Source organism: Alligator sinensis, unplaced genomic scaffold (assembly GCF_000455745.1).
Source record: "Alligator sinensis unplaced genomic scaffold, ASM45574v1 scaffold752_1, whole genome shotgun sequence".
Lineage (NCBI taxonomy): Eukaryota > Metazoa > Chordata > Crocodylia > Alligatoridae > Alligator > Alligator sinensis.
Window position 1 is genome coordinate 167,239 of NW_005842000.1, and position 10,751 is coordinate 177,989.

The window sequence follows — 10,751 nt, forward strand, 5'->3', positions numbered from 1 at the left end:
GAGGAAGGGGAACCAGCTCCCTGGAAGAGAATTGGAGAGGTCACATTTTACTGGCGCTTTAGATGAAAAATGACATCTTCCTGTGTTTGCCATTGGAAGTCAGAGAGTGGATGGAGGGGACAGGATTGTCACCTTAAATCTTCTTGAGCCTACGTATAATAAAATTGAAACATAAGGATTAAGGGTGACAAATACAGGTCAGGGCCTCCTAATCGCAGCTGCACAGAGCCACACAGGATGAAAGCACAGTGGAGGATCTTTGCTGATATGCAGCACAGTGCGCTACACAGCTGGGATTTAAAACCACAGCCTAAGTGCCTCCAATATGCTTTGCTATGTATTTAATCGCATTTTAATTGCAGAGTGATTGCATGTAATGTTATGAAATTACCATTGCGCATTAATTGATTATCCGCGTGTGGAAACTGAGCAGCTCTTTTACTTGGATGCATATTTTGCCATATAGACCCTCCCGCTTCCATAAATCTCGGCACAGAATTGCATGCACACAGGAACTGCTGGTCTTTTCCAGGTGTAAGATTTGCGTGGTTCAAGAAGTCTCGAGCCAGCACATGGCCAAGCATTAAAACTGCTTCTAAAAGAAACTGAGATGTCACCGTTGTTAAAACCGATCTTCTGCTCTTCGCAGCTGAAATTCACAGGGGCACGTGTGCGTACGTGTCTGCACGGAAGATGATGCACACACACGCGAACATCTGGTGGATGCCAGTTTGGACATTTGCTCCAGAGCCAAATATTCAAAGGCGGATTAAATGGATGCACCTGCAATATTGTACATGCCAAGCTTTGTAAGGATAGATCTCAGGGTATGACCCGGATGGGTGAAAGTAATGCCAGATATATTACTCCGTTGGGTGCTGTTGCTACAGAAGCTGGCGTGCTGTGATCACATGAACCCATTGGTCTTCTTGGAGCTAAAAGGCATGTGGATCACTTCCCAGTATTTCAGTTTCTGGAGATTGAAAGTGTTTTCCAAGAATAACACCTGGGCTTGAGTCCTCCACAGACATGCTGCTAAAATGTTTGTCTCTCTTGCAGTGACTTTCATTACAAAATCCCAGTTCAGCTGACCCTGCAAAGAACAGTTTACCTCCCCCGTTCATCTCTACAGGATGTGCAATGTGATGCTCCATGATAATCATTCTAATGATCCTCTTTTTTGACCGTTTCTCTGTTGATTGCTATAGCCAAACCATCCAAAGAGGCAGCTTACGCCTCAAACCCCAACCCCACCTGCTCACAGAGCATTACCTACCTACAAAGGCTCTTCTTCCTGAAGGACACTGGTGTCAGTGCACACTAAAAACCAGAAATGGGAGGCTGGCTTCCAATAAATTGAACTGAATGCAGCGATGAATAGCACTGAGGATATATTGCAGGTTCCTTTTTTCATTTCATATTTAATTCACTAAAAACCTCCATTCTTTTAAAGCATTTGCCAGAGAATTTCCCATCTGCCCCTCTGAAGTGTGCAGAATCTAGAGGCGCTGACACAGAGCTAGGGTCACAAAATGAGGCTGGTAGGTAGCTCTTGAGCGCTGAAGTTAGGGATACGGTCTCTGAATGAGAACTTCCTAGTCCTTCAATGCTGGAGGCTGCAAGTGAGAGAGAAACAATGGGAAAAATCCTGGTCAGACCCATTCATTCTTCCTTTCAGCATCCGGTCTCTGCCACTGTGACACGGGAGACTGGGCGAGATGGACCTAGGGTCCGACCCAGTAAATGCCAGTACTTGCGTTCAGGATTCAGGTTATGAGTGGTACACCTATGGTCTGTAATTCTCTTACTGAGCTCAGGAGGGCAGCCCACCATAGAGCTGGTCCTGCCTGCACAACTGCTGATGGTACTGACTCAAAGGACTGGGAAATATGAGTGATTATGACTAATATGACTTGGGCATTTTCCTATAAAAAGGAAAAGGCAAAACTGAAGGACATAGCTCTAGCTCTGGAGAAGAAGGGTGATACATTTGAACTTTGCTCCTGGAAATGCCTCACCCTTTTTTCTTTCACTCAGCACAGCATAAACCAGAGACAGGGAATTGGTACTTATGTGAATTGCTGGCATGTAGATAGATAAATGACTTTTCCAGAATGCCTAAAAAGTCTTCAGGACTCGTGGTAGAGGCAATAGCTTTTCTTAGATCAGCTAGATTTTTGCTGAAAAATGTAATTAATTGCAAGCTTTCAGGCACAAACGCCCTTCTTTAGATATCAGAGAAAAGATTACAGAAGTTCTCCTGGGTAGAAATGAAAGTTCGTATTTCCTAAGAGAGTTGAAGGTGTGATAAAATCTCCTGTTTGGAACAGTTAATTTTATAGAAAGGCTTGACATCCTCTAGGCTTTGGCGAAATGAGTACACTCCTCTAGCCTCCCCCCTGAATCTTGTAATTATACGCTAACAGAAAATGAGATGGAGAGCTGGGGTGGTTCTCGGGGCTGGGACCCCTGGCCTGCTTTCCAGTAGCAAGTCAGACATTGCTTTCTGCACAGCTTTGGGGAAGATGCTTTGCCTGGTTTTATTCCCCCTCAAAATGCAGATGCAAGTACTTCTCCCTTCCTCTACAGGTGCATTGGGGAGGGTTATTGAAGGCTCTCTCTGGTACGGATAGAGGTGAGGTGGAGCTCTTGGGGTTTGCTTTTATATTCTGCTTTTGAATTCCCCCTCGAGCGCTGCATCCCCCAGGAAGAGCCTGCCTGCTGCTGCTGCAGCCCTGCATGAGCCATAAACTACTGTCCTCCGCACACCAGTCCGCTGGGGAAGAGGGGAGTGAAGAGACAGCAGTTGAAAGGGGAATTGAGATAAAGATCCTTCCTGTCTTTCAGGCCCAAATGAACCCACATCGTGTCCAACAAGAGCCTAGCCACCCCGCTCAGCAGAGCACTTTTCAGATGAAGAACTACCATAACTGCTTCCTTTACCTTTGATTCCCTGTATGGCCTTTATTGTAATCTGTTTGGACTGAGGTTTCCTTTATTTCCTGCTGGAATTTGGCCAGAAGTGTGTCATTTCACACCAGGGTTGAAGTATGTATTGTAGCTGTCCTTTGTCTGATCGTTCTCAAATCCAGATTGACAGGAGCAGGCACCAGCTGAGCTTTCATCATTCACCATGTATTAATGTCATGCTTTATTTGTCATTCTTTTCTGTGTCTTGGCTAAAATCCTCCACTTCCTTTTCCCTCGTCACCTGATTATTATTAATCATATTTAATATGACAGCCCAGAATGGGGTCCCGTTGTGACTAGGTGTTGTACACCTAGGGGGGCTGGACCCAGCGATCTCATGAGGTCCCTTCCAGCCCTAAACTTCTGTACATCTGTGAAATACAAACTAGCAAGTAGTCTCTGCCCTAGAGGACTTACAGTCCAACTAGAAAGTACAGACGCAGACGAGGAGGAATGGGTAGACCGCACAAGCAGACAGAGGAGTGATGGCAGCAAATGTCAGGAATGGCAGCAAATGGTTCAGTGAAGAAGGGATAAAGTGAAGACATTGCCAGAGATAAGAGTGAAAATCCACACTGGCTTCTCTCTGAGAGAAAAGCAGGTTGAATACTGGGCAAACACAGTATGACGTGGAGCTCCTCTGATCAAGCTTGCAAAGGAGAATTTGTCCAACTATTCGAGTTGGTCTAATCAAAGAGATCAGATTTATGCAAAGGACCTTGTCTACCTATGTCCTTAGACCAACACGACTCCAACCTCCACCCCAATCAAGGTGTGCATTTGCAATAAAAACCCCATTCGTACTACAATAACAGCTGAAACCATCACCATCCAAAGTGGATTGCTCTGCTCCTCTGAGACACGTCCCAGCTAGGTTTCCAGGAGGCCTGGCAGTATTTTTTAGTTTGACAAAGAAAGTAGCATGTCTGACAACTGAAGTATTGCAAACTCCTGCTGACAAAGGTGCCCTTTTGGGGCTAAAACATGAGTGCTGATAGAAAACCCTTTGCAGGCCGGTACTATCTCGGGGTTCCCGTTGTGCACCAGCCCCATTTACAACAGGCGTGGTACTGACCCAGAACAACAAGACATTCTTAGTCCCTGCAGCTAAAGTCATCATTTGTTGCTCACAAACACTGGGTAATTCAATGGCTTTATATACTTGACACATGGCTACATGCAGGTATGTGCTGTGGGCTACTCAGGCAATATTATTCCTGTTCCATCTGCCCCCGGATGATGAATCTGCTACATTTACTTCTTTAGTACTATTTGAGGCTGGATATCGCTGTTTGCTAAAATATTTGTCCAATTCAGGGCAGACACAGATTTTCCTCGAGCAGAATCTGAACTAGGTAATATAAGGAGCCCTTTGAAGACCTGTTGCTAAATATTCCTGTCTTTATCTACCTCCAGCATGTTCCCCCCAGGCTTTCCAGTCTAGAGCCTTTCTGCTATTTCCATTACTCTTGCTTTACCACAAACAGATGATAACCCTGGTGTTATTAATGCTTTGCGCAATGGCAAAATTGGAGTGTCCTTATGCTTTTAATAAGTAACACAGCATTTAATGTGCACAAAATGATTAGTTTTCTACTCCCAGAAAAGCACATCACACACGTGGCGCACTGTAAAATCAATGGATATTCTTGTATCTTGCAGGTGCTGTTGTAATTGCCTTTGTGGTCTGTTGGCTTCCTTATCATATACGGCGCCTCATGTTTTGCTATGTTCCTGCAGATCATTGGACAGAGTGAGTAATTATTATTTATGGGCAAGATTATTGTCCTCTTATTCCCACCAGCAGCAGCATTGAAGTCATGAAGATAACAGAACAAGGAGCCACGGGCTCAAGTTGCAGCAAGGGAAGTTGAGGTTGGATATTAGAAAAAACTTGCTCACCAGGAGGGTAGTAAAACACTGGAACAGGTTACCCAGAGAGGTGGTGGACTCCCCATCCTTGAAGGTTTTAAAGACCCGGCTGGACAAAGCCTTGGCTGGGATGATGTAGTTGGGGCTGGTCCTACTTGGAGCAGGGGTTGGACTAGATGTGACCTCCTGAGGTCCCTCCCAACCATCATTTCCTATGATTTCTAAGATCATTCAAGGAGTACAGCTCTATTTTATACCAATAAGGACATCCGAATCCATCTCTTAAGTTTGTCTGGGAAAATGTGAATGTAAGATGTTTTCCAAAATAGAACTTCAGCTTGCTTTTACTTTGGTTTTTAACAGCCGGGTCTCAAAGATGTGTGTGAAGGAAACATTATTTTGCATTTAAATGCATCACTAGCATCTGATCATCTCCTGCAGTGACAAGTACAAAATTAGCACTTGTTACCAGTAGAGTGACTAATTTTCCCCTCTGACAGTCCCTGGTAAATCTGAGGTTGTATTGTTGTTCTTTACCTCCCTTAAGCTGATAGTTGTCTCCCTGACATAGATATAGATCAGTGGCTCTGAGATGGAACAGCTCATGTCAACACACAATTAGCTCTACAAAGCTAAATTTTGCTGGTGACAGGAGAGATTACACTGTTGAGAAAATGATGGCATCAGTTATTAAAGCATAAGGTAGCTTGCTTGCTAAGTGTGGCAGTGAAAGAGCCAGAATTAAGGTGTAGGGAATCGTTGTCCACTGGCAGCGGTCAGGGACCGGGTACTCAGACAGCTTAGGTCCAGTTCTATTTGCAAATGAATGGCTAGTTTGTGTGAACACTTCTTGCCATTGCTTACATTAATAGCATAACAGCATGTGCAAATGCATCCTGCTGGCTCTCTGCTCCGGCAACTGCCTGACTTTTCTGCATGGCCATGGTAAAAAGAATGATATAATTGAGCAAGCATTTTGCATATGCAAATAGACATCTAAACTTCCTGCAAATATATGTCCAGTATGGTGGAGCTGAAGCTGGCAGGAGATGTGTACAATGAAATGCCTGACCTTTATTCAGGTGGGTCTCCTACCATGTTACATTCTCTGTTCTCTGCAAAGTGCTCTGTTTCCTGCAGGGAGCTTTGAAAAAAAAACCCAGAAAACTTCTACCATGTTACAATGTAGCTAAGCTAAGAGGCTGATTAAAATTTCATGCGCATCAAGCACAAGTAATAGTAATTTGCAGCAGGGCAGTCCGTTGAATCACATTGTACATCCAGCCATAGTAAAATCCAGATCTTGCATTTAATTATGGGGCATACATGGAGCAAGCTGTTGTTTCTTGTTTGCATTTCTAGAAGAAAAGCGCTTGAAGTAGTTATCAAATATGTAACAACATTTGCTTAGGCAAAAGGGGCAGAATATGATCAGGAGTTAGCAAATTTAATTTTTTTGAGCTTACTGTATGGCGGCTGCCCCCTGGAAACTGCCCACATGCATGCTCTTGCCCTTTAGGAAATGCACGCTAAAATGTCCAATTTCAGGCTGCCGCAGAGGTACTGCAGGTGCTATGCATGGCTAGAAGCCAGTGGCTCTCAACGTCCAGCCTTCAGGCCACATTTGACCTGTGAGGCTTTGTCGTCTGGCTCACAGGTCCCCCTTGGGTCCAGAAGTTCGCTGTGGCAATTACCATTGCTACTGCTCCCTCGCTGCCAAATTTCCAGACCGGTAGGGAGCCCTGCAAAGCAGATGACATGGTCCCAAATGCTGCATCATGCCAGTACATGGGGTTGGATCAATGCATGAGGTTGCTGCACGGCCGGATCTGGCTCACAGGGTTAGGCTGGCATGTGGGGACACTCTGTAAACTGACCCCCATGCACCCACCCATGCCGGATCCGTCTATGGACTGGCCCCACACCTCTCATACAGCCCACGGGTCTGGAAAGTTGAACACCACTGCAATAAGCCATAATTATAAACACCTTATTGGCCAGTAAAACTGTGACAAACCTGCATTTTAAGATAATCATGTATGAACCCTTGACTACTTACAGTATTTATCAAAGGAAACTTAATGTAACGAATGACCCTATCAAGGTATTGATGGTAGGAACCAAAATATATCCAAGATATGGGGTGTTTAGATGCCCCAACTTGAGACATGCCCTTTTAAAATGTCTTGGGTTGGGCATCCTGGAATCAACGCCTCGAAAATCACTTGTGAATGGACAGGACCGGCGGAGATATTCCTCTGGGCATGTCAGAACTTCAGTCCATGTCATTAGGGACAAACCACAGTCAGTTATCTGAACTGAATAGACCAGAGCTACCATTTGACTGATTTTCAAGAGCATTTAGATGGGAATTGCTTGGAAGGAGACTTACTCCCATAGTTCTTCACACTTTCTCCATAAGTTGGTAATAAGCTCGCTCTGTCCAGAAGGCATTCATTTCTCCTAGGAAGTGTGTTCTTGGCTGCTCGAAGCTGCAGCCATATCCTAGCAATTATAGCCTTTTATTCAGCATCACCACTACGACTTGTACTTTAGCATGTGATTTTTTGTGTTGCCTTGGCTATAAGCCACGGTCCACTGAAACTTCCAGCTGTTGTCCTCAATCGTCGATGGAGTGCATCATAAAACAGAAATGTACTCCACCCAAGAGAACAATTGCACAAACAGATATCGTTCTCACTGGCTCGAGAGAAGAGATGACAATATATATTATGAGGCCTCATTGTGTTTTTATGGGCACTGCAAAGCAGACCCAGCTCTGCTGGTGAAAGCGGAGGCACTATTTGCATTATAGAGGGCAACATGCCAGTGCAGGCTCTTGGATTTCCAGCAGGTCTGTTTTACAAAGCACAAAACAGATGTACAGCTTAAATATATCAAACCTCCTATTTCAGGGCTTAAATCCATTTCTAACTATTTAGGGACGAGGGTGGGAAATTTGTTGGAGGGCGAGTATCCTTCGTCTGCCTATTATATCTCTTTTTGTGCGGGAAGGAGGATGCGGCATCATATCATAGGTCTCATGTGGCAGTTGTCCTGTTCCCAGATAGCGAGACTAACAGTTGAAACAGCTCGTGTTTTCTTCATACATCCTTTACATTTTCCCTGTGTCACTTAGATTCTCTCTCTGTCCTTGTTCTCTTCCATCAGGTTCCTTTTTAACTTCTACCACTACTTCTACATGCTAACAAATGTCCTCTTCTACGTCAGTTCTGCCATCAACCCCATCCTCTACAACTTGGTGTCAGCAAACTTCCGCCAGATCTTCATCTCCACCCTCACCTTCCTGTGCCTGCCCTGGAGAAAGAAGAAAAAGAGACCCACCTTCACCAGGAAATCCAATAGCATCTCCAGCAACCACACGTTTTCCAGCCAAGTCACTAGGGAAACGACATATTGAGACCCAAGTGAAGCCAAAGGAAAGGAGAACGTGTTTCAAAACTTGAGAGAGACCCCTGGGACTTTAAAGCATGGTCTCCTAAACCACATAGCACGAATGTGTTTAGCCGAATAATTTTTGTTGGAACAAATAGGCTTCGCTCTGCCAGTCTCGTTGAGGTTATTTTAAAGCATCGGCCTTGGCTCTTGTGAGTAATGTCTATACATTTTGTAACTTCGGTCTGGCATAGGTTCAGATACTGTGTTATCCGGGAAGCCAAAACATGTCTTCAACCTATGAATCCTAAGCTTTGGCAGCTCGTTCTGCAGTTCACTCATTTCTCAATGCAAAGATGCCACGTTAAAGTCTAAGAGCGGGAGATCGTTTCTCTTGGTGGCACTAGGCTGAATGAGGAGACAGCAATTTTTTTATGAAACGGGATTTTTTTTGAGGGTGGGCGTACTAGTTTTATTAGGTGCTAAAAGAAAGAGGAATGGAAAACTTTGAATTCACAGGGAATGTAGCACTCAGGGAGCCAGGCGGTTTTGTACAGAACTACTTTTGAATTCTGGTTAATAAGACCATTTGGGAGAGACTCCTGTACAAGAATAGATAATGCCTTATGTAGATTAGGATGGCCACAGTGCTCAGGCAGGGTTTTCTGGGGCTGGAAGCATCTTTTTAAATGTGTGTGTACATAGCCTAGCACAGGGGGGCCCCAAGCCCTGTTGGGTCCTTAAAGCACTACAGCAACACAAATCGAAAATATTGACATCAGCAAAGTCTCGAATGCCTAAATTGAGGCATACCCAAATGTTGAAACCTAATGAGAAGGTTGTCATACTTTTGCCTAATAGCCAAATCCCATTAATTGATCTATATTAAGATCTGAGCACGTTCCAGAATCAGGATGGTTGACGGCTGCTGATGGGTGAGCTTCATGAATGTTGTGGCCCATTGATCTTTGAGTTATTTCTCACTCTTATTCCAGTTTTTCTTCTTCTTCAGCTCTTCAAGTAGATGGCTGATACCCCAGAGGGCAAGCTCAGTGCTTAGGTAACTTGAGACCGTATAAGAGGCTTGTGCGTTTTCCTACGTTGGTGCCCTAATATTCTGTTTTTCTTTAAAGAAAAAGAAGAAATTGCTTGTATTTCCTCTTTGATCTGTTGGCCATCCAGGCTGTAGCCATAAAAGCACAGATCACACAACTGAGCAATTAAAAGAAGCAAGACAAATTAATTTCCGGCTCCAAAAACAGGCTACAAAAGCAATGGGCAGAATTGTAGGGTGCGAAAGAGTCATTCCCGTTCCAGGGGAGGAGGCAGCACACATATAAACCGCCCCATGTAATAAAGCCCCCGCTTGAAATAAGAGAGCTTACCACAAAAGTTTGTTCCAGAAGCAAAGAGTAAATGTGTATTGACCCCTGGCTTCATGCACAAAAGAAGCAGAAATCATAGGCTGATACATAATGGGGCCTGGATCTGACCCTGTCTGATAGCTTGGGATTTGCAAATCCAAAAGGACTAGGCAAGCTGAGCTTGCTGAGTAAACACCATCTCTACCAGGCAACCCTAACATGCAACAAAAGACTCCAGAAAGCTTTAGTTTCAAAACGGAGGCCCCAGGTGATTAGCTGAAGAAATGTCTCTACCATCAATGATCTTCTATACTGGTGACCTATATACACATGGGCTTGGGCAGTTTATATTGTGGCCCCATACACAGATATATACAGTACTGCCCAGGCCACTTGGTCATTCCCACCACTGCTTCCCTTGCCCGTAGCAATTATGATGTCCTATCTCCTGGACCCAAGTTCATAAAAATCCCACCCAAGAAACCATGTGTCAGGTATCCAGGGTGTAGCCGTGTTGCTCTAGAGGAAAAAGCAATTAAAGGATTTGATTTTATTTTTTTTGCAAAAATCTAGTTGGTCTAATAAAAGATATCACCGCTACTGCAAATCCAAGAAACCAGTCATTCTAGTCAACTGAAAATAAGCCTAAGAAATCAATTTTTCTCCAGGTTCACTCTTTAGTGAGTGATGCTCTCTCACGCTAACGATGGTGATTTGAATGGGCTGTAATAATAAGGCCACAAATTGCGATGTCCTTCTGAAAAAAATGATTGAATCTCATCATAGCAGAGGGCAGACTGACTGGTATTCTGAGTGAAATTATTTCTTAAATTAGTCCACAGTCACCCTGGAACAGTTACGTTAGCGGTGAGGAGAGAAATCGGGTCCTTTTGTTTCGAAAGCACAGGACCCGCTCCCTGAAAAGAAGGGGATCTCTTTTGGGGTAGCAGTACAGAGCCGACGGCTTAGGGAGGAGCAGTTCTGCTCGCCTGAGTAAGCATCGCTGGTGTATACCTGCACACATGCGTTGTTAAACAAGCCCATGAAAACGAACAGCCCAAATGACTGTACATGGGATGCAGCTTTTTCTGCCAGTTGTTTTGCTCTGTGCCGAGCTGACCGGTAGGGAGCGTACTAGAAAGCACTGGT

General features: G+C 44.4%; 1 protein-coding gene across 1 annotated transcript in view; it reads left to right on the top strand.

Moving 5' to 3' along the window:
- Positions 1 to 8,540, top strand: part of NTSR1 (neurotensin receptor 1) — a gene marked incomplete at its 5' end in the record, with an annotated part of 92,097 nt that extends 83,557 nt beyond the window's left edge. Inside the window, 2 exons of the mRNA XM_025201722.1 lie at positions 4,633 to 4,723; positions 8,014 to 8,540. Coding sequence (XP_025057507.1) covers positions 4,633 to 4,723; positions 8,014 to 8,263 — 341 coding nt within the window. The remainder of the gene's footprint in view (positions 1 to 4,632; positions 4,724 to 8,013) is intronic.
- Positions 8,541 to 10,751: the final 2,211 nt, after the last annotated feature.